The sequence below is a fragment of the Felis catus genome, chromosome D2 (genome assembly GCF_018350175.1).
Source record: "Felis catus isolate Fca126 chromosome D2, F.catus_Fca126_mat1.0, whole genome shotgun sequence".
Taxonomy (NCBI): Eukaryota; Metazoa; Chordata; class Mammalia; order Carnivora; family Felidae; genus Felis; species Felis catus.
Window position 1 is genome coordinate 64,674,086 of NC_058378.1, and position 25,389 is coordinate 64,699,474.

Consider the following 25,389-nt stretch of genomic DNA (forward strand, 5'->3'; position numbering starts at 1 on the left):
CAAGGCTTCAAGAGAGCAAATACCTTGTCCAAGGCCACATCACTCAGACAGTGTCAAGATTGAAACTACTAACCCAGGTTCTTAACTTACTCCAATGGTCCTTCTCACGAAAAACAATTCATTTTCTTTTTACTCCTTAGTATCTCAGCAAAGATAGTATTAACATAAAAGATAATGTATGTGTCTTACACCAAAAAGGTAAGGAGAGATGATGAGAAAACTTCAGACCATGTGACATCCTGCGAGGGTTATGTGATGCTATGGCTTGAATGTTTGTGTCCCCCTCACCCCAAATTTATGTTGAAGCCTAACTTCCAGGAGATGGTATTAGGATGTGAGGCCTTGGGTAGGTGATATGTGCCCATATAACAGAGATCAGAGAGGGCCCCCTTGCTCATTCTACCATATGAGAACACAGCAAGGAGGTAACCAACCACCTGTAACCCACTCAAGAGGGCCTTCATCAGACCCCCATATCACTGGCATCCTGATCTCAGACTCCCAGCCCCCAGAACTGTGAGAGAGCAACTTCTGTTGTTTATAAGCTATCCAGTCTGTGGCATTTTTTTTTAAATTTTTTTTTTCAACGTTTATTTATTTTTGGGACAGAGAGAAACAGAGCATGAACGGGCGAGGGGCAGAGAGAGAGGGAGACACAGAATCGGAAACAGGCTCCAGGCTCTGAGCCATCAGCCCAGAGCCCGACGTGGGGCTCGAACTCCCGGACTGCGAGATCGTGACCTGGCTGAAGTCGGACGCTTAACCGACTGCACCACCCAGGCGCCCCCAGTCTGTGGCATTTTGTTATAGCAACCCCAACGGACTAAAACATGTTTAATGGGCATTAGGGTAGTGTGGACCTAGGCATATTTGTGTGGGTTCCATATCCTAGAATCTGAAACTAGCCTGGAAATTAAGTCTAGTTTAGATCTGCAAATATCAGGGCCCCTACGTGGCTTCTCTGCAGTTACTTGAAAAATGACAATAAGTTCTGATCCTTCTGAGAAACATAATGTTAGTTTCTACACTGGACCGGTAGGTCCCCGCCCCCTACCTAAGGCTGGTTTAACCATTCTCATAGCTCTGCTTTATTTTTTGAACCTGTTATGAAACAAAAACACTGCTGGATATTGACACTGCAGAAAAAGTACCCCAGAAGGCTATATCTCACAAGTCCCTCAGTGGAGAAGGGAAAGTAACCCAGTCAGTGAAGCATGGAGGGAAGCAAGGACAGAATCCAGTTACACACAGGAAGAAATCAGATTCAGCACAGCAGGGGCACACATTCCTGGGGTGTCACAAAGCAGCTACTCTCTCCAGTACTCTGCTTATTTACAAAGAATTTCTGGAGTTCTGATTACAAGGTGTCCAGGGATTTGGAACTGGGCAAACACAGCGATGATACCCCGTGAAAATACTTTGAAGGCCAGTGCCAATGTGCCTTTGAACTCGTATTAACTGCCTGGCCGAGGAAACGAATGTGATGATGGAAAGCATCAAACATACATTTTGATTTTTTTAAATTAATAATCCACTCTGGGTGAAAATTCTAAAGTTAGAGTCAAAAACATCTAACTTTTTGTGACAGAAAGACAGAAAGAAAAGAGAGGAAGCAGGGAGAAGTTAAAATAGAGGGGAGGGAGAGGAGCAGAAAGGAGAAGCCATGACAGAGGAGGGGGGGCGAGCAGGCCAGGAGCAAAAGAGGCCTGGATGGAAGGGTGAAGACTTGATAAGGAGGAAGAAAGGGGCAGGAAAGGAGAGCTTCTGTCCAGTGGCTTCTCTGCAGGTCACCAAGCCTTCCTGTTGTTTGTCTCCAGCCACCACCAGCACCCACCCTGAATTCCTCCAGCTGGAAATTATCCTTGAATGCTCTATTATTATTGTAATTGGTATAATTTATTTAAATAACACTGCTTTTAGAACTCTAATGGTAAAAATAATATGCGTTCACTTAAAATGTAATGGAAAGCGGACCTAGGTATACAAAGGAAAATAAAACATTCACACAGTGAGTTCATCTGGAAACGACCAACTTTAACATTTTGTTGTTGATCTTTTAGGGTACTTTTTCTCTGCTTCTGTAGGCATTCCTTTTTAGAAAAAAAAAACAACTTTTGCATAACATAATACTGGAACATAGCATAACATACCATAATATTGGAACGTACTATTTTGCCAGCTGCACCAGTATTCTGTAATTTACTTAACTGATAGGCTGACTACAGAGTATTGGCAGTGTCCATACATAATACTGTGATGATTATCTTTGTAGGTAAATATTGGTCTGTCTTTCTAAACTCTTGATTTTTTAACAGGCAGAATTATTCAAGGAGGGAATTTCACTAACTCAAAGAGAATGAGCATTTGTTTAAGACTCCTGCTACACATTGGGGCACCTGGGTGGCTCAGTCGGTTGAGCGTCGACTTCGGCTCCGGTCATCATCTCACAGTCTGTGAGTTCGAGCGCCGCGTCGGGCTCTGTGCTGACAGCTCAGAGCCTGGAGCCTGCTTCAGATTCTGTGTCTCCCTCTCTCTCTGCCCCTCTCCCGCTCATGCTCTGTCTCTCTCTTTGTCAAAATAAATAAAAACATTTAAAAAAAGACTCCTGTTACACTGTCCAATTGTCCTCCAGAAAGTTTATATAGATTATGCTCCTAAGAACAGCATACGCAGTGTCCATTCCCCAAGGCCTCACCAAGGCTAAGTATTATCTTCTTAAAAAAATCTATCCCTGTGATAGTTTAATAAATTGTATATCTTGTTTGTTTTGTTGCTTTTATTTCTGATTTGTGAGACTCAACATTTTCATTTTGTCTTTTATTTTTCTTTATAGATTGCCTATCATGTTCATGGGCCTCATATCCACAGAGACGATTTTACTCAAGTTTTCATTTGTAAAATGGATTAAATTGTTTAGGATGTTAACCCATTTATTGTACTTTCTTTTTCATATATTTTTTAACAGGTTAAGTTTGGAACCTGGATTGTTTCTTTTGGTAATTAATTTTTTTTTGAGTAATCTCTGTATCCAATGTGGGGCTCAAACTCACAATCCTGAGATTATGAGTCACATGCTCTACAGACTGAACCAACCAGGAACCTTTGTTTTGGTAATTAAAATCAGTATTGAACAACAAAGGTCAGTACTCTTTTATAGAAGTTTGGGTTTTGGTGTGAAGCAGAAAATCTTGCTTTTTCTTTGATGGGGACAAAGAAGATGGGGAAAGGAAGAAGTGTGTGTGTGTGTGTGTGTGTGTGTGTGTGTGTGTGTGTGTGTGTGTGTGTTTGTGTGTGTTGATGATGATGAGTACCTCCAAGTCACCCTCCTGATGATGAAGATGCTGGGAGATGCCCAACTGAACAAACTGGGGGAAGCCCAGAACCGTGGAGGGAAATCCCCCTCCTCCAGGGCCAATAAAGGAGTTGTGTCACTAGGAAAATCCATTTCCTTCTGAGATCTTTAGCCCAAGTCAGACCCTAAAATATTCCTTTAAAAATGATTTTACTAGACAGAGTGATCTTGCCTTTAATTAGCAAGTGGCACTTTAATGGCATATTAGTGTCTAATGGGATTGTGTTCCAACTAGCCCAGAACAAGGGCACAGAGATATCTAAAGAAACAACAACCCCAGTAAGATGGGCTTATTCATCATCTTTTCTGGTCACTAACCAATGGTATAAATAGATAAATGATCAAGATGGGACAATTATTCCTTATAGGGGAATTCTAATTAATACTGATAATAAGAAATGATCGAAGTAGGAAATTACCATCAGAATACCACAGAAATAACTGTTACAGGCAAGATCCACTGAGGAATACTAGAATTAGTGGGCAAAATGCATAGCCTCAAAGAATCTTTCCCAAAATATTTATTAATTATTTTGGTGTTTTTAACATATGTTCACAAAATTTTTGATACTCTTCTTGCCAAGAGTTGGAGCTTAATTCTCTTTCCCTTGAGAATGCACTGGATTTAGTAAGTCGCTTTTAACAAATAGAGTATGGAACAGGAAAAACAGTAATTCTGCAATGGAAACACCTGGCAAACCCTACCTTACCTTAAGTGATCAAGGTTAACATCACTGGTAATAAGACATATTGATATACTATATTGTTTGATATGATGCCATGAGAAGGGGACATCATTTCTGTGATATTCTTCCAAATAATCTATAACCCTGTAATCATGAGAAAATATCAGACTAACCTGATTTCAGGTACATTCTAAAAAATATCTGACTAGCACTCTTCAAAACTGCCTAGGTCATCAAAGACCAGGAAAGTCTGAGGACCTGCCACAGATTGAAAGAGACTAAAAGATACGACAAATAAGTGCCATGTGGGATTTTGGGAAAAAAGGACATTTTTTTATGTAAAAATTTTGGGGGAATCCAAATCAAATCTCCAGTTAAGTTGACAGCCTTTTACCAATGTTAATTTCTTTGTTGTAAATACTGCTCCATGGTTATAAAACATGTTAACTTAAGAGAAGCTGACTGAAGATGATATGGGAACTCTCCATTCTATCTTTACAATTCTTTAATGCTAAAATTACTTTGAAATAAAAAGTTAGGGGGGAAACTATACCCAAATCTCCCAAGGATGTACTCACTTAGAAGAAAACTACTATAAATAGGAAAGTGATCTGCCCTTTCTAAATCATTGGCGTCACATGGAATGGATGGGTCAGGTCATTCTAGCACCTAAAGTGGGTAAACTACTGTAGCATTCCAACTAGTGTAAATTTATGATTCATAGATTTCAATAATCACAAAAAATAAAGTTATACTATTAAAAAAATGACACGATTGGAAAAGTGGCTCTTATTACTGAGATGTTCTTACTCTTCCTTTATTTAGAAGTAGAAATGCATGTGGACAGCCAGAGTTTTTTCTGATTCTAGAGCTGCCCTGATTACTGTGGGAGGAGTCTGACTGCAGCTGAAAACATAAATCTGTTGGCCCAGGAACTGTTGAAGTGTGAGGGTGGATGTGAAGCTCCGGCTGATGTGCCTGTACACTATGCCTGCTTTGGGTTCCTCTCTCTTAGGCACCTTGCCTTCCTTGGCTTCCGAATACAGGAAGGCTAACTGCCCATAGGAGGCACATTCTGGAAGAGCTAGTTTGTTCTCTGGGTTAGTGATGCAGAAGCTCTCCCAGGCACATAAATATTCTAACAAGTTTCATCTTGTCACAATAGAGTCATAAAATTGCTCTGTTCAGCACATGATAATGGCTTTGTAATTCAATTATTGGTAGAATTTGTCTTCTGGTATTTATCTGCCTTAAACTTCAGGCACTCATGGAAAACCCTTTACCATAAATTTCATAAATGCTGCAGCAGGTTCTGTCCTCTACCCCAGGGCACATCTTGCCATGCCTGTGAAAACCTTGACAGCTTTCTCTAAATTATGGAATTGCTTTGTTTAGAGATGTTGATGTTTTAAGTGCCAGAGCCAAACGATAAAAAACAGTGGGACAGGTCCATTTCCTCTGGTTATTCTCTGTAGAGAAAGAGAGATCCTGACAGACAGAAAAAGTTCATTCTCAATCCAAAAGGCTGTTTTTAGCCATTTATCTAGAATTGTGTAGAAGGGATTCCTTCAATTCATAGGAGGTCATATGTGATAGCTTCAAAGTTCTCAAAGAATCCCAGTAACATTCTGAATACATTCATAAACAAATCAGGGCTGGCCATCTACACGGAATCCCTGGTCAAAGAGTTGGTTTAAGGATCTTCTTCTGTCTGCTCTGCCTTTCTTTCCTACCATGTCAAACAAGCCAGTTCATAGATCTTCTCTACCATTCTGTTTAGGATTTACCATCCCACATCTTATTAGTTACCTATTAAGACAACATTATCTAACCTTTGATTTGAAAAGTAGGTATCTGTGGCTGCCTCATCCTCATATTCATTCTTTAATTTTCACATATTTGATAAATACTTATTGAGCATCTACTTTATCAATTCCAAAATGCTCACTTTTTAAAAAAAATTTTAACATCTCTTAAATTCATTGTTATCTTATAATCATTGAAATGATAATGTTTAGGGGCACCTGGGTGGCTCAGTCAGTTAAGTGTCTGACATCCACTCAGGTCGTGATCTCGTGGTTCGTGGGTTTGAGCCCTACATCAGACTCTGCTGACAGCTCAGAGCCTGGAGACTACTTCAGATTCTGTGTCCCCAACTCTCTCTGCTCTGAGAAATAATAAACCCCCCTCTGAGAAGTAAATAAACATTAAAAAAATAAATGATAATGTTTAACTGGCATGTTTTTTTTGACAATACATAAAATAAAGGTATCATCATTCAATGGGATTTTAGAGTTGATGAGATATGGTATGCTCCAGGCAGTGTTCTAGGCATTTCACTCCATTAGCTCTTTGGTCAATTTCTTCTCATCTTTGGCCTATCAATAGACAAGTCCCTTTCCTTAAAAACCATTCCCCAGGAACACCCTCCATCATAACTTAATATGAATATATGTTTGTGTGTGTCTTTTATTTTTTCCTTCTCCTCTTCCCATTTCTCAATGTGTTAACATGAGATAATAGTGGCTGACCTTACTTCTTGGTATTTTGGTTACAGAATACAAAAAGGAGAAGCATGACTCAGTTAAAAGAGGAATATTACCTGAAAACAATGTGGAATATGCAACTTTTTCTCATCTTTTTGGGGAGGCATTTATCATGTTTTATGTTATATGGGGGACAATACATCACTGTCAGGTGAAGCATAATTATGTTTTTGTTTTTACTTGGAGATTATATATGGTTTTACAAATGTGCCAGGTACCAAGTTCTCAAGGGGTAGACTGTGGTGATTTTGTATTGGATCGACTTGCCCAATCTACAACCATATTTTCCACAGTCTCTATAATTTCAGATTAGAACTGACCAAAAGGAAGTACATATGAGATGCAGAAGACAGCAAGGAAGCAGTAGCCATTTCACTCTGAAGGTCGTTTTGGTTCAAGGTGCCAACAGACAGCAAAAAATTGCTGGCAAGTTATGGTCTGGTCTGTCCTTGCCCTTCCCTTCCCAAGTTCTATGTCCAGCTATTCTTCCAGATTGCCAACCTCGCACCCTCAGGCCCCAAGCCAGATGCTGGTTTTCAACTCCCAGAGAGGGTCATGCTACAGTCCCAACTCAGCAGCTGCAAACTCCTCCAGGACAGGAACTGTGTTTCCTCTAAGTTCACGGCCAGGAGTTAGATCTAAAAATTACTCACTCAATTGATATAAATTAAATGAACCGAGTAACAAGAGTTTCTAAGTAATTGAGAAGCTATAAAATTCAACACTAAAATGATTTTCTATCCATTGTTCCTGATTCTGGGGCAACAGGAAAGTAAAATACATGTCTGCATTAAAAATTCCCACTGAATTCACAAATCAATCAACGCAATACCCCACATTAATAAAATAATGGATAGGAACCTTATGATTCTGTCAACGGAGGGAGAAAAAGCATTTGACAAAATACAGCATGCATTCTTGATAAACATCCTCAACAAAGCAGGTATAGATGGAACATACTTCAACATCATAAAGGCCATATATGAAAGACCCACAGCTAATATCATCCTCAATGAGGAAAAACTGAGAGCCTTTCCCCTATGATCAGGAACAAGAAAAAGATGTCCACTCTCACCATTATTAACATGGTCCTGGAAGTCTTAGCCTCAGCAGTTAGACAGCAAATAAATAAAAGGCATCCAAATCGGCAAGGAAGAAGTCAAACTTTCACTAGTTGCAGATGACATGATACTCTACACAGAAAACCCAAAAGACTTCACCAAAATTGTCAGAAAAATACATGAATTCACTAAAGTCACAGGACATTAAATTAACGTGCAGAAATCTGTTGGATTTCTATACACCAATAGCGAAGCAGCAGAAAAAGAAATCAAGGATTCGATCCCATTTGCAATTGCACCCAAAACAATAAGATGCCTAGGAATAAACCTAACTAAAGAGGTAAAAGACCTGTATTTGAAAACTATAGAACATTTATGAAAGAAATTGAAGAGGACACAAAGAAATGAAAAAGTATTCCATGCTCACGGATTACAAGAACAAACATTGTTAAAATGTCTATACTACCCAAAACAATCTACACGTTTAATGCAATCCTTGCTAAACTACCACCAGCATTTTTTGCAGAGCTAGAACAAAAAAATCCTAAAATTTGTATGGAATCACAAAAGACCCCAAATAGCCAAAGCAATCCTGAAAAATAAAAACCAAAATGGAGCTATCACAATTCTGGATTTCAAGCTATATTATAAAGTTGTAGTCATCACGACAGTATAGTGCTGGCACAAAAACAGACACATAGATCAATGGGACAGAAGAGAAAACCTAGAAATGGACCCACAACTCTATAATCAAGTCACCTTTGACAAAGCAGAAAAGAATATCCAATGGAAAAAAGACAGTTTCTTCAACAAATGGTAATGGGAAAAACTGGATGGCAACAAGTGGAAGAACAACACCATACACAAAAATAAATTCAAAATGGATGAAAGACTTAAATGTGAGACAGGAGACATCAAAATCCTAGAGGAGAACACAGGCAACAACCTCTTTGACATCAACCTGAGCAACTTATTACTAGATACATCACTGAAGACAAGAGAAACAAAAACAAACATGAAAGATTGGGACTTCATCAAAATAAGAAGCTTCTGCATAGCTAAGGAAACAATAAACAAACCTAAAAGGCAGCCTATAGAATGGGAGAAGATATTTGCAAGTGACATATTGGATTAAAGGTTAGAATACGAAATCTATAAAGAACTTACAAACTCAACACTCAAAAAAAGAAATAATCCAGTGACGAAATGGACAGAGGACATGAATAGACACTCTTCCAAAGAAGACATCCAGATGGCTAACAGACACATGAAGGTATGCTCAACACAACTCATCATCAAGGAAATACAAACCAAAACCATGATGAGATACCACCTCACACAAGTAAGAAGGCTAAAATTAACAACACAAGAAACAATACGTGTTGGCAAGGACGTGGAGCAAGGGGAACCCTCTTGCAGTGTAGATGGGAAAGCAAACTGGTGCAGCCACTCTGGAGAATAGTATGGAGGTTCCTCAAAAAACTAAAAATAGAACTACCCTATGATCCAGCAATTGCAGTCTTAGGTATTTACCCAAAGGATAAAAAAATATAGATTCAAAGGGGTACATGCATGCCAATGTTTATAGAAGCATTATCAACAATAGCCAAAGTATGGAGACAGCCTAAATGCCCATCAACTGATGAATGGATAAAGAAGATGTGATGTGTATGTGTATACACACACACACACACACACACACACACACACACACACACACACATTGGAATATTACTCAGTCATCCAAAGAATGAAATCTTGCCATTTGCAATGACATGGATGAAGCTAGAATGTATTATGCTAAGCTAAAGAAGTCAATCAGAGAAAGACACATATCATAGCATTCACTCATATGTGAAATTTAAGAAACAAAAACCGATGAAAATATGGGAAAGGTGGGGGGATAAGAGACTGGAAAACAAGCCATAAGAGACTCTTAAGATAGAGAACAAACTGAATATTGATGGAGGGAGGTAGGGGTGGGTGGGCTAGATGGGTGATGGGTATTAAGGAAGGCACTTGTGATGAGCACTGGGTGATGTATGTAAGTGATGAATAACTGAATTCTACTCCTGAAACCAATATTGCACTATACATTAGCTAAAATTTAAATTAAAAAAAATCCCATTGAAAATATAAATTGTGAAATTGGATGTCAAAATGAGATTGCCACATTCCAGAAACTAATGCCCAACTCTTCCTTATTCTGCTTTTAGATGATAGTTCATATTTACTCATCATGTATTATATGTATCTAGAGTTTAACCTGAGTTCTCATTTTTATCCTGGTAAGTATATACAACCCTACAATGATGACTGATACATAGATGAAGACTATAAGGCTTAATTAAAGAGGTTAATTAAACAGCTCATTGTCACGCCCCTTGAGAACAGGATTCTAGCAAAGTCATTCTGACTCCAGAGCTCTCAACTGTAAACCGTAAACACCATCTCTTTTTTTTTTAAACGTTTATTCATTTTTGAGAGACAGAGAGAGACAAAGCATGAGTGGGGGAGGGGCAGAGAGAGAGGGAGACACAGAATCTAAAGCAGGCTCCAGGCTCTGAGCTGTCAGCACAGAGCCGGACACGGGGGCTCGAACCCACGAGTTGTGAGATCATGACCCGAGCCGAAGTCAGACGCTTAACCGACTGAGCCACCCAGGCGCCCCTAAACACAACCTCTTATTGACTGAAGACAACACACAAAAGTGACATATGAATGAATGAGCAAGAGAAACCACATACACAGACACAGCATAAACCCAGAGACTCTTGAACTTGAAGACTAAGTCTGATCACTAGAGCATAAGTCAATTTCTTTTAATATTGTTCTAAATTAGGAAGCCATAATAATGAGGATGTTCCCCTCGCTCTTGCACTCTGCTATCATAATAGTTCTTAGTGGGAATCTGGAGAAGTGATGGAGTCTCAGCTGCTCAGAGATGGAGGAGCTGCAGCCCATGGAGACAGGAAATCATCAAGATAAGGAGGACGGGGATCAATGATGGCCATTAGTGAATGAAGACCATGAGAAAAGTGATGGGCTCACATGCAGCAGCAGGGGGAATTTAACTTAATGTGGAGGGAAACTTGCTAATCATACGGGGAGATTACGAAGTGGAGGAAAGTGCAAGAGGATTAGAAAATGGCACTCATGTGGAGGTCATTAACAGAAGGAAAAAAAAAAAGATAAAACATCAGGCCTCTCAAGAAAAATGAAAATCCTCTTATCTAGCACTCACAGCACAGGTACCAGAAATGCCCCAGTGTAGCTCTGGGGATGGGATCTCAGGAATGACTTCCTGCCTCTTCTCCCTGCTCCTGACTCAAAGCACAGGCATGATTCAGCTCAGACGGTAGTTTGGTAGGGGGCTCAGGACCAGAAAAGATTGTCTGGGAGGAAGGGGGAAAGTGTAAGAGAAGAGACAATGAAGTCAATACTCCAAAGAAAGGGCGGTCTGGGGTTCTTCTCCTGAGCCCATACTCAGAAGTGTATCAAGGATCTGTCAGTTTGGGCAGTCTGGGGCAGAACTCCCCGTGAGGGCAGTCCAGGGTGCGGTCACCTCATCCGTGCTTACACAGATCTCATTACCCCCCAGGACAGCCTATTAGGCTAATAAGCAGCCTACCACATAGAAAAGCGTTCCTTTTACTGATCTAGAATTCTTCTCCCTTCAATATGTACGCAGACAGCTTAGAAGTCTAGCTTTTTCATTTTTTTAAGTTTATTTATTTATTTTGGGAGAGAAAGAGAGGGCACAAGCGGGGGAGAGGCAGAGAGAGAATCTCAAGCAGGTTCTGTACTGACAGTGCAGAGCCCAATGTAGGGTTTGAATTCATGAACTGTGAGATCATGACCTGAGCCAAAACCAAGAATCAGATGCTTAACTGACTGAGCCACCCAGGCATCTTTTATGGCTCCTTGACTTAACAAATGGAGTCCATGCAAGATGCGTTTCAATCTGGATGTATTTGCGGGTTCATGCAGTGCATATACATATATGTGTGCATTTGATGAAGTCAGTACCTTGTGTGTGTGTGTGTGTGTGCGTGTGTGCGCGCGTGTGTATGCACACCAAGTTCTGCTGTTCCATTTATTGCCCTACATAAAATAGGTGGAAACATGTTAAAGATAGTCTTGGTCCTTAAGAAATTATCCATCAGCAGGAGAGGGAAATGAGGAAGTAAAAAGACAGGTATGCAAAACCTACTAAGTGCTAAGTTACTTAATAATAATTATCATATGCCCTTTTTAATTCCCAAAATAAGCCTTGGGAGAAGGAAACTGAAGCTCAGGCAGGTGAAGCAGTTTCTCAGGATTGCTCAATCAGTAAAAAGCAAGGCAGGAATCTGAAGCTTGATGTGCTGACTCCAAGCCTGTGTTCCTTCCAACAATCACATAGACAGATTTGCAGTACAACACATTTTATGATGCACTGCATTTTATTTGTGACATATTTAAATTCACATTAACCACATTTAAATTCAAAGAAAGAGATTTTTCTTGCCTAGAAAAACAAGAAGCACGTATCGAAGAAGGTTCAGAGAGTAAAGGCAGGCATCAGTGTAAGGCCATAAAGATCCAACATTGTGATCCTAATAATGACAAAAATCCTCATCCATTATTTTTGTATTCAAAGATCAAAACTGTCCTAACACATAGTAAGTGCTAAAAAGTAGTCACTGCTAAAAATAATAATGATAATAAGGACAGTTTATCCCCCAGGTAGGCATATTTATAAAGCCAGAGAGATAAGAGGGATAAACTGGTCCATAGACTAATCAGTGCTTAGAATTATTTATCTGGCCTTCTGGAATTTAGCACACAGAATTGGGAGGATGGGGAGGGGAGGTCAGAAAAATGTGCATTCAAACTCAGGTTGGCAAGAATCTAGTTATGCTCTTACTCTTTTTAATTTTATGTTGTAAGCAATGAGGAACAAGGCAAATGCTTGATCAGGGAAATGCCTACAAGATTCCTTAGGCATTAGTATGCTATCAGGAGAGGGGGGCTTTTTCACCATTCCTAATGAGCCAGAGTAATGGGAATAGAAAAGAAAGTGGGCAGGTGTAACTTCATGGAGGTAGAAGTGATGCGGATTGGAAAATCAACATATAAAAGGAACTGAGTAAGAGAACAGAGGGGAATATGGCTCAAAAATGCTAAGGCTGGGTTACAGGATACACAGAAATACAGACGCCTAAAAATCAAAATCCGATTCTGAACTGTGAGATGTTCCACCTCCACCTGGGCATAAAATCGAAAGCTAATGATGGTGTTTATTTAGAAGTTCCTGGCAAACGAAGACCCACTTCAGAGCTTTGGGTGAAGGATGAGGCAGAGTATCTTCAAAAAGTAGCCATACTCCCTTACTAATAAAGTACACCCAATTTTCTAGCTATTTTGATAAGACAGTTTTACTTTTTACTTTACTAGTTTATTTTATTCTATTTATTTTATTTTTGTAATATGATTAGACCCCGATCCATTTCCACTTTGCAAGACATGGGGAAAGAAGAGTGCAGAGGAATCCATTAAACCCATCTGGGGAAAGAGAAAAGAGTCACAGCCAATTCATGCCACATCCTCTATGTCCCTTTGTTGCGAATGGCTTAGAAATCTCGGAGATGCCATGCTGAGTGGCCAGCATATCTGAAGGAGGAAGAAGAAAGGTCATGGTGGCCTGGTGGTATAAAAAACAAACTACCAAACAACAACAAGGGTAAAAAAAAAAAAAAATCCCTCGCATTGGCCCAGCAGCAATATTCAGTAAAGACTTGGGGATGAGTGGTAGTGATATGAGTCTGAATCACAGAGAGATTATTTTAAGCGCTGAAGTGTTTTCTGACATAGCCATATAACACCAGCCCAAGTTTATGCATCTGTCTCTCATGCCCGAGGTTGGATGAGGGAACTCTGGATGGGAAAAACAGGCCAGGTATATAGACAAATGTGACTCTAACCACTGGACATCAGGCCCAAAGGGTATGAGGTCAAAAGGAAATGCCTGTAACCTTACAGCTGTGAGTGAGAAGAAAGCTTTGTGGAGCAGGGTCCTCAGAAAAGCTTCAAGGAAAGCTGGTGTTCCAGCCAGGGAACAGAGCGTGCTTACACAACACAGCCTTTTTAGCCAGTCGGATCTGGGTTTAAATTGTGTCACCATAATTTATTAACACATAACACGAGTCAGGATTATTTAATCTCTCTGGGATTTTGTTTTCTTATTTATCTTCTCATTTATTTCTCATCCAAAAATGGGAATTAAAACACTTAGCAGCAATGCAAACCTCTTGCTGATAGTATCCCATTAACCTCACTTTCTTTGGTAAAAGTTACCGAGTCTTTCAGGGGTATCATCATTCCTTACTTTCTGTCCATGTGGTTTACTGGAATTGATTCTACCCCCGGGGTCTAGATGTAAGCATGCTACCTCATCAAGGACTATGAAATTTAATCCCGGGACTTCTGTGGGACCGCCAAGCAAGGAGGTATTTTCTTTTCCACTGGAGTAAATCCGGGAAAATGTTAGCTGCCAGAGATTGCCAGGAAGAAAGCCTGTCTGAGAGTGAAACTAACATCCAGGAGGGTGGAGCTGAAATATCAAGATCTGATCAACTTAAGGAGCCTCTGAATCAGTGGAGTCTAAATACAGTTGGACCTTTAGACTTTCTAGATCCATGACCCCATATCTCTTAAAAACAAAACAAAACAAAACAAAACAAAACAAAACAAAAAACAAAAACAAACAAAAAAAATCAAAAACTTTTTTTCCCTTAAAACAGGTTGCATTTTTCTATCACATATCTTGAAAAAGTTTTGATGACTAAATTATTTCTGATCATTGATTTGAGGACTGACTGAAACAATGTGTGCAAGGCACTTAGCATAGGGCTTGGCACATAGTAAGTGCTCAATAAATGGGACTTGTTGCCAAAGACATGGAATGGGGAGTCATTCTTATTGACTGGCACATGGGAATGAATGACAATGTGTATACATGCTCAAAAGCACTGAGTATAGACTTGTGAGTATTCCTGTGTCTCTGTGCTGCACAGTACAGCTGTCATGTGTCCCCTGAGGGACATAACTGAAACAAGGCTGGCATTCCAGAATACAAAGGCTCATTGTTGAGTCAACTTTTAATTTTCTGTGCGTGAATTAGTCACAGAAAATATGTAATCACCATTCAGCTGTCCCTGCTTCCAGCCAGCCCCCTATATGTCAGAACAACATAATCAATAAGATAAGTCTGAACCTATTTTTAATTAAGTGAAACAGCTCTAAGATTGCCTTGTCTTTTGCATAGATAATAGATTGCTGAGTAGCTTATAATGAAAACTGCCTTCCAATGCTTTGTTCAAAAGTTGAATCAGATCCCAACAAGGCCACATTCAGCAACTACTATTAGTGAATTTTTGGCAGGAACTTCACTCTATTCAAGGCATTTGGGTACCAGTGATCTTCCAACTCTGTGTCCTTGTTCAATGTCAAAGCAAAACCTTGGCTCCTGCCTAATAAACTATTAAACTGTTATTATTGAAGGAAGCAGGTCAGAGATAAGTGTTAAATACAGGACTGATTTTTACTACTGTAAGCAAGGGCCATGGGCCGAGACGGACCAAGTTTCAAAACTTGGCTGTATTATGTATTATATATATTATGTTGGATAAAATACATCGTCTTTCTATTTCATCAAAATGAGGACAAGAATCCCTACCTCACAGTCTTGTTATAAGGATCAAATGACATGCTTTTATCAGGCGTCCAGATCATTCTAGTGACTGTATACAAATCCCTATTATGGAACTTTATCTTGCTGACACTCAGTTCTCCCATCTCTATTTTGTCTCTCATAAAAATCTCTTCTTGCCTTTTATAACAGAATCCTGTTTTCCTCCTTTTTAGCAATCCTATCTCCCCTAACTTTGAACCATGCAGTTTGCCTGGGACTCAACCCCATCTCCTGTTTCAGTTCCCTGACCTACGTGAGTAATGTACTGCCTTCTATAGCCTTAATCACACAGATCTGATCCCTAGAAATGTGAGGAAAGAGGTAGGCTCATTTGATAGGGCTTCTAAACTGTTAGAATGTAGAGTAGAGCTGATAATATCTGTCACTACCACAAGTGGGAGAACCAACCTGAGAATGAAGCCAGCATGGTGGGGGCTGGGGGGAGAATAAAACTAATAGATGTTGAAGGTCAGCCTCTATTAAGAATATCATTACAATTAGTCAGTGGGCACTTAGTACAATTCTTAGGTGCCAGGTATGTAACCAGCTCATAAGAAACATCTCATCTAATGAAGCAGGTATTAATTATTTCCACTTCAGAGAGGAAAAACCTGAGACAACCAGGAGTAACTTCCCCGGGATCCCTTACAGACTAAATGGTAAAGCTAGAACTCCTACCTCAGTATCTCTGGGCCCCTTAATCTCCAGGTCGTCCTGCCTCCCAGGGTAATCGATTCCTGATGTAGCGAAGAACAAGACTGCTGTCACAGTTAGGGAAATAAAAAGGACACCTACTCTTTTAAGGGCAATATTGTACTAAGATGTGTTTTATAAGCTGCTATGTATACGTGTAAATCTGTAAATCTGTTTTAAAAACAATACGAACTCCGTGGAGGACAGTTCATATTCATGTTAGTTATGGTCGTACTAACAGGACCGCCGCGATGACATAAGAATAAGGTCTTATGTTCCATAATTATTTTCTAATTGCCATCGACTACTTTCGGAGAGAGCACTGCTATTGCCAACCAGAAGAGATGTTTCTCAAGTGTACTTGGTGATGAGGAAAAGATATGAATTCATCTTCATTTCTCTCTATGGGAAATGCTGTGTTATTACCCAGAGTCCCTTACGCTAGATAATTCATCACTAGAAAAGTTGCCCTCAGGCCTTTCCACACCCCCGCAGTCAGGCTCCAAGCAAAAATGATTAAAGGGGGCCTCTTGTAATTAAGCTTGCTGAGCAATCCTAGATAGCCCCATGGTTCCTATGTCATTTGAAGCAATTGGTTTCCAGGAGTGAGTCTAATAAATATTGCTTTGACTGACACCTTTGCTGCCAGCCTCAGGAAGTTGCTCAGTCAGAAATACAGACCACGTGGCCAGAGATCAAGAGATTTTCATCAACAGTCATGTGCACTGTGCAATTTACAAGGTCTCATGCCTTCTCTGGAAAAACCAAAGAGCTTAAAGGACCCATGGGGGCCATCTGCCAAGCCCAGTTGGAGAGATACTCATGCCGGCACCATGGCCAAGAGACCTTCGGGTTTTCTCTCCTCATCTGCCGGAATGGGCTGAATTTCCAGGGCTCATAGCCTCAGCCCAGAAAAAAAAGGCCACGAGGCAGTGGCAACGGAATCCATAGATTTAGGAGAGCATGGGCTTTGGAGCCAGACTGTCTACCTTTGAATCCCAGCTCTGCTACTTTCTGGCTGTGTGACCTTGGCTAAATTAGTTAATCTCTTCATGCCACAGGTTCCCTATCTGTTAATGATGATAATGCAAGTCTTACTTCATTACTTCATTAAACTGTTATAAGAATTAAATAGCTTAAGTCTGAATCATACTTATCACTGTGTGGGGCTTGAATGGACAAGATGTGTCTCTCTGTTCCCAAAGGTGGAAAGAGGGGTATTATTTATTTTACTTAACAGATTAATCAGGATTCATCCACAATCATTTTTATAAAGATAATAGTATTATGACATATGGTTAAAAGGGCTTTGCTAATCAGGCTTTCAGATGAAAGACTTCTATTCAGAGAATAGATAAAAATGGACTATAATTAGCACCCGCCAAAGAAATGATTGGTCCGTTCACCTCAAAATGCTATTTGTGAATAAGACCTTCCATGAGCTAGAAAATAGTGTGTACCATGTACCACATGCATGGGAAATAGTCCCATCTTAGTTCTTTCTTCTTGTCCATCTTTTCAGTCATTGTTTTTCTTTGTTTCTATTGGTAAGAACATATGTCTATCTAGTCCTTTGTGAATTGCAACTTCCTACTTTCTTTTGCTGGGTCCACAGGCAGCTATTTGAAGTCACTTGGAAGCAGGACTGAGGAAAGATCTGTCCCTTACACTTCTTCACTGGCAAGCTATGCACATGAAACATCAAGTCAAAGAGAGAATGAAAAAAAAAATAGAAAAAAATGGACCCTCTTTCCAAAAAGTGATTTCATAATTTTCCATAATTTATAAGGCAAAACAGATGGAGGTGCAAGGTTGACACCTTGCATACTTGTGAGTAAGGGATAGCATGAGTAAGACAGCAAGAAACGCCCACCAGAGAAGGGAGACTAAGTGACAGCTAGAGGGGGATTCCCGGAGAAGAGAGGGGCCGATGTGGACCCTGAAAGCAAGGCTCAAGCCACCTCTGAGCAAGAGAAGCAGGGGGAAGGAGGTGAAGAGCTCCTGTGTAATAAAAACCTTCTTCAGTTATCAATGTCTCTCTTTTTTGAAAAAAAAAAAAAATTAATGTTTATGTTTGAGAGACAGAGCGACACAGTGTGAGCAGGGGAGGGGCAGAGAGAGAGAGGGAGACACAGAATCTGAAGCAGGCTCCAGGCTCTGAGCTGTCAGCACGGAGCCCGACCCACATGGGGCTTGAACCCACAAACCGTGAGATCATGACCTGAGCCAAAGTCGGATGCTTAACTGATTGAGCCACCCAGGTGCCCCTTTAGTTATCAATGTCTCTTCATGAGGCGGACAAAGAAGGTATTGTTCCATACATAGTTCTCTAGGTGTTCTCTTCGAGACAGTTTGTTTGCAAATGACTTGTCCTTCACTTTTTCAGGCAGTTTCACAAGTATGTTAAGAGACTCCTCTAATGCATTTCCTTGGGCTTTCAACTCCCACAAGGGTTTTTAGGGCAGGGTTTGAAAATGAGAAAGATGAAAACACAATGCTCTTAGAAGTGAGAGAACTGGGTTGGGTGTGGGGAGCCATCAGGTGCCTGGAAGCCCAAAGGCTGGTGAGAGGCAGTGTGATTTTGGGAGGAGTAAATGCGAGACGCACAACAAGCAAGGAGCTTGTTGGCTCCTTGAAGGTCCTGGTTCCAATGATTCTGAATGATGTGGACATGAAATATTGAAACTCTTGTTTGAGCCAGTTCTTATAGTACTGTTGGTACCAGCAAAAGTCTAACATCAATCTAAATGTCCTTTCTAGGGGCAGATTAGGTCAAGTAAGGTAGTCACATCTTCCGGCAGGGGTTAGGTTGTAAACTCAAAAGTGGCTGATAAGTAAAGTCAACATTACACTAGAACACTTCCTACTCTTCTTGCTTTGCCAGGATGTAGGCCCTTGGAAACAAAAAACGAAAGGAACTTCTTTATTCCCTTTTTTTTCTTTAAAATTTTTTTTCTAATCTTGTTTTTTATTTTTCGGTTTTTTAATTTTTTTTAACATTCATTTATTTTTGACAGACACAGAGAGACAAAGTATGAGCAGGGGAGGGGCAGAGAGAGAGAGAGAGGGAGACACAGGATCTGAGGCAGGGTCCAGGCTCTGAGCTGTCAGCACAGAGCCCCACACGGGGCTCAAACTCATGAATTGGGAGATCATGACCTAGGCCAAAGTCAGACACTTAACCAACTGAGCCATCCAGGTGCCCCCCAATTTTTTTTCTAATTTTAGAGAGAGAGAAAGAAAGATCAAAGGCACAAGTGGGGGAGAAGGGGAAAGAGGAAGAGAGAGAGAGAGAATGAATGAATGAATGAATCCCAAGAAGGCTCCACACTCAGCATGGAGCCTGTTGTGAGGCTTGATCCAAGGACCCTGGGGTTTTGGACTGAGCCAAAGTCAAGAGTTGGATGCTCAACCGACTAAGCCACTGAGGCACCCCTCCCTTCTTTTCAATTGGGGCCACCCATTCCCATGGAGGGAAGCCACCTCTAGTATCATCAGGGGGATGGGCATAGGTGGTAAAGAAAAGAAAGAATATCACTTTCCTTGCTTCATTCTTTCTTTTGCTATTCCTCTCTTCCCCTCCCCTGTGTGCAGACAAAGCGAGAAGGCAGCCCTCTGCAATATCCTGCACTATCCTCTGAAACATCTTGCAATATCCTCTGAAATATCCTGATCTTCACCAGGAACGGAATCTGCCAGCACCTTGATCTTGGACTTGCTGGCCTCAAGAGCCATGAGAAAGAAATGTGCTGTTTAAGCTACCGAGTCCATGGTATTGTGTTATAGCAGCCCAAGCTAAGAATATACATATGTTTGGTAACTCATAGAAAATTCACGGAAGGAGAAATGAGAACCGAAGAAAGCTGGTTGTGTCCACATGATGAGATCTAGGAGACATGAAACCAGGGATAGGAGGAAAAGCTACTTTTGGATGAATAAGATCTATTTATCCACACTGAAAACCTTTGACTTTGTAATATATGTGCATATAATGCTTTTAGTGGTAAAAACCAGTATTAAAATGTTAAAAGTGTCTATTTCACAAGTTCCATCAAAACAGAATAAAACAACAGTTACAAAGCCCATGCTGTTCACTAATCTCAGTGATCTATTTGGGGCTTACTGAGCAGTTTGTGACAAGGCTGTAACTTTCCCTTAAGGTGCTGACTATTCCAACATCACATCCTGCTCTGTAGGGGGATGTAGGCATGTCTAAAAAGGACAGACCTCATGTGAGAGCTTTCAGTGAGAAAAAGACTCCAAAGCTCATTTACTAGGTGATCTCTTAATGTGTTACAAAAACAAGGAGACTTACCAGTAGAACCTGTTTGGTACGACACCCTCCTGGATAAGCTGCCATCTTCTCCCAAATTCGGCAGAGCTGTATAACTGTTGAGAAGAGAAATTGTTCAGCACTATGACCCGTGGCACATCGGATATACAAATATTAGTTCATGGGATCAATAACAGTAAGAATAACAATGACAACAACGCTAGTGCCTACCATTTGTTGAGTACCTGCCGGGTAAATGATCCACGTGTCACCTCTACTCCTCATGTACACTCTGCAAGTCAGATATTAATATCCCCCCTTTACAACTGAGGAAGCTGAAGTGCAGGAAGATGAAGTGATTTGTTGGAAATCGCATACCCTCTAAACATTAGAATGAGCTGGGATTCATACTTGGTTTCACCTGGTGACAGAGCCAGTGGTACCTTGTGACCTAATGATATCACGTGCAGATCATTGTGTGGAATACAAGAAGTGCAAAATCGAGACCTGGCTCTCAAAGAGCCGATAGTATGACCTGAACCTGACTAAAGTCATGAGGAATGCATGAGGCCACCAGGGACAGAGGAATGCCAAGGAGGGAGACTCAGAAGTCAGGGATGCTTCACAGATGTGTGTGGATTCAGCCGAGGTCCGAATGAATGGCAGCATTCACACTGACAAAAACAGAACACTCATTGCAAAAGGAGTGATGTGGTCAAAGTGGTGAGATGTGCAGGGACAGTATACAAATAAGCCTGGCTTATCTACATAAATATAGATGTGAATGTTGAGGGCAACTTGGGAAAAGGCTTTGAATGGTAAGTCAGGGAGCCCAGAACTGAACCTGCAGCCCAGGGGAGCCAGTGTTGTTGTTGGTCTTTTCCACAACAGCCAGAGAAGCTTCAGGCTATTCCAGCAGCCCACATGGACTACACCTTCACTTTGATCCAAGGGCTCCCCATGCATTATTTCATTTCATCCACACATCATCCCCGTGATATATGAAGTTAATTTACAGATGGCTCTACAGCTGGTAAGAGTTCAAGTCCACATGCTACATGGCTTCAGTACTCTCCCAAGGCCACTACAAAGAAACACTGCTCATGAGACAGGGTCTAATGCTCCATATATTCCATTCCTTCCAAATGTCATTTTTCTCTTACATCTTGCTCTTTATCCTGGCTCACTCCACACCTCTGCTCCTCTCCAATAATCTTTACAGCTCTAGAGAAGTGTCCTCATGGCAGCCCGGAGATTCCTGTTGCTCTAGGCATTCTGGGTCCCATGGACATTTGGCTACTGATGTGATAAATATCATTGGAAACATCTCCTTTCTACTGTGTGCCTGGTCTGTAACCCAGTCACATCCCAATCTTCCACCACTGCATTCGCCCAATCCCACAGTGAATGGATAATGAGTCATACTCTACTGAATACCATGATTGCCCAGCCTTGTCTTGTCTCCAGCTTCAGCACTCAGTGAAGGGTCAAATGACTCACCGAGTGATTCACCAAGGCTACACATGCACTGGGCAAGTCCAAGGAACAGGTCAGCTCAAGTGAGTATTTACTGACCCTTGGAAGAGCTTCCTATGACAGTATGTCCAGTGGGTCAAAACAGACTCTAAAGCCAAAAAGAAAAGGCTGAAATATGTGATTACTAAGCAAGTGGCTCAACTGAGTCCAATGACACAGTATTTGGGTATTTGGTCAAGGAGAATTTATGGCTGTTTCTTTCAAGTCTTACTATTTTTCTCTGCCCCATCATGCCTGGGGAAAGGTTGCCTGCATACATTTTATGCTTGATTCCTTTTAAGAGTGCCACGCAGAGCTGGGGACACAGTTCCCATCACAGAGATAACAACAGATGGGACAGTTCACTCTCTCTCCATTCAGAACCCAAGCAGCCAGGGCACACACGTCCTGCTACTTGTTTGCCAGCGTGTTGCAAACACTTGGCATCTGAATGCACAGACTTGGGGAACAACAGCAAGCACCTGGAATGGGAGGGTCTGCTCCTCCTTCTCCCCTTGCTCTATCTTTTTTATTTTAAAAATTTTTTTTCAACGTTTATTTATTTTTTTTGGGACAGAGAGAGACAGAGCATGAACGGGGGAGGGGCAGAGAGAGAGGGAGACACAGAATCGGAAACAGGCTCCAGGCTCCGAGCCATCAACCCAGAGCCTGACGCAGGGCTCAAACTCCCGGACCGCGAGATCGTGACCTGGTTGAAGTCAGACGCTTAACCGACTGCGCCACCCAGGCGCCCCAGCTCTATCTTTTTTAAAGCCCAGAGCTACACTTCTTTCCATGAGTTTAAAGAGAACAGAGTCCACACCACTGTCTGTGTCTCTGTCTCTATATAAATGTACGTTAATATCTATCTTTATATATAAGGATTTATGCAACTGTAACAGAAGAAGGATGGTTTGAAATAATAACAACTCTGGGTGTGAAGCTGGACTCCCAGATATCCTGAAAACCAAATATTAACTCTGAGGGTTCATATGGGGCCACCCCTGCCCCCACAGAAAATTCATCTCTGTGAGGAATCACTGGGTGCTGGCATGTGTGTGTGTGTGTGTGTGTGTGTGTGTGTGTGTGTGTGTGTGTGTGTGTTTTCTATGTCTTTTTTAATTGCTCCCTCTAGGCTTGGATTCAGAATCTGTGGACCAGTCAGGTATGTCCCATGATATTTGTTTTTATCGTCTTCAAGGGCTGCTTTGTTATTTGTGAACATCCAGAGGCCCCTCAAGCAGTAGATATACCAGACAATCCAATAAACCAAGCCTCTTATTCAGCTTGGTGACATTACTTCCGGCCTTCTTTCTCGAAAGGTCCCCTTTGGTGTTGGCGGACTCCACCTTCTCACTCTCTCATTCACACCTGAACACATTTCCTCTGCTGTGTCTTCACTGATGCTACCCACTCTGGCTGCGGTGGCTTCAGGACTTGCCTACCTCAATGTCAGTCTTCTTTTTTAGGCCCAGATCAAAATATATCTTTTCTATGAACTTTCTCCTACACACTAAAATTCCTAGTGGCCTCATTTCCAAAGATCTATGGTTCCACAGATGGTATCAAACTACAGGCCACCTATTTATATTTAACTTACTCAGTAGCCTTCCAAGAGAACCTTCTAGGAATGCAAGGGAGTTCCTCCCTATCTTAAATCACTCTAAAATATCCGAGACCACTCACTGCTCCTTTGACAGGACTACAAAGCTCATAGGTATCGGGAATCCTTTCCTTCCAGAAACCGTCTAGCACATAGTGATGATAAGAGGGGGGAGGAGTATCTATTTTATACCATGCAAATTCCCTAGTGATGAATCTACCCAGTAAAGTACCACCCAGGTTTCCCAGTGGGCGAACAAAGGTCACTTATCAGAGGGATATGTTTTATTTCCATAGATCCACAGTAGAGGTCTATATCTAAAAAATAAACAAATGAACAAGCCAAAACTATAAAAAATCAGTACATTTGACACTGCCAAGGATTTGGAAGCAGGGTCTTGCCTATTTACCCTTAGCCAAAGCTGCTCTGTGTACTTCACCTACTACTTTAAACATTTTCCCCCTAGAGTCCAGGCTGGAGTCAGAGCAAGAAAAGTTTACCAACTCAGAGCCATTCAAATTAACGTGTTAATGAAACCTGCAGAGTCTGACAGCAAAATTCTCCTCCATAAAGCAGAGAAAGGGCTCAAGGCCTTTTACTCAATGACACTGTCTCAGCCGCCAATGGAAGGCTTTTTGTGTAGAACGAGTCAACGTCCTTTAATACAATTCATAGTGTTGGTAGTACCTAAATAAGATTTATTTCCCTGTCTGTCTGTCTCTGGCTCTAAGGTTTCTTTTGACTGTCAGAACACAACACTAAGAACTATCATTACTATCTGTCACATCAGAGAAAACAGAACAGCTTTCTCCAGGAATGCTGAGCAGAGAGAAAGAGAGAGAGAGAGAGAGAGAGAGAGAGAGAGAGAGAGAGAGAGAGATCAGAGGGAAGACACAATATTTGTTTTAGGAGGGCAACATTCATCTACTAACCTCTGTCGTAAACACCAAAACACCATTCTTGAAGGGTTTTTGGTTTTGTTTTTATTGGGCTAACACTGGTACAAACTATTGGGGGAAATTGGGGAAAATTTTTTGAAGGAGTAGAAATTTTAGAAAGGGAACACGGAAAGGATTCTGGTTGACTAAGAATGCAAGGCAGAAAGCCCTTCCTGTCTCAAATCATCCTAAACTACCGGAGACCTCTTTCCTTCCTCAGTAAATATAACTTAATGAGCACAAACCCAATGCTCATCTACACTCCAGATCTACTATCAGCCTCAGGGCCTGACCCTCCACTCCGTCATTATGCTGGTCTGGGCCTGTCAATACTTCTCCCTCCTGCCAGGCTCCTTTCCAGAATGGTCTCTCCCTCTCTTTTCCTCCCCCCACCTCCTCCCTCCCCCCCTTCCCTCCTTCTTTCTTCTTCTTCTTTTTTTTTCTTTTTTAGACATCTCTCACACTGGTTTGTTTTGCCATCTGCCGTTGTCTGCTGTGAGAAGAGTCCAGATAAAAATACAGTTAATTGCAAAGAATACAATGGCAAGGGTTAGTTTTGTTGTGAGCTTTTAACCAGTTCAGCCATCTTTGGGGCCGTCCTCAGGAGGCTGCAGAGATGCAACGGGATTAGGGCTGCAGGCTCAGGGGAGAACAAAGATGGATGCCACAGGAAGACCGAGAGCTTGCGGGTGAGAATAGTGAGAGTCATTGGCATTGCTCAGCGTTCCTGCTCTTCAGCAGACTAAGCCGGGGTGAGAGAAGGGGGGTGTGAGCACAGCTGGTGGCAACTTCCATTTTCCATCTTCTTACCATTTGCATGGTGGCTGAAGCCCCAGCAGGGAAGCATCTTTCTTTGAAGAGAAATCCCACTTCCGTGTGCCGATGAAAAAGCCTGCAATCATCACTGTCCCTGGAAAGTCTTCTCAATATTTCTAAATCAGATCAATGCAGCCACTCTTTCAAAGTGAGACAAGTGCACATTAGGGA

General features: G+C 41.3%; 1 protein-coding gene across 6 annotated transcripts in view; it reads right to left on the minus strand.

Moving 5' to 3' along the window:
• The window catches only part of SORCS1 (sortilin related VPS10 domain containing receptor 1), a 507,743-nt gene that overhangs the window by 151,210 nt on the left and 331,144 nt on the right, over window positions 1-25,389 (minus strand). For all 6 annotated transcript variants that reach the window (XM_045040656.1, XM_019813798.3, XM_023240902.2 and 3 more), the window contains one exon: window positions 20,389-20,462. In XM_045040656.1, coding sequence (XP_044896591.1) covers window positions 20,389-20,462 — 74 coding nt within the window. The remainder of the gene's footprint in view (window positions 1-20,388; window positions 20,463-25,389) is intronic.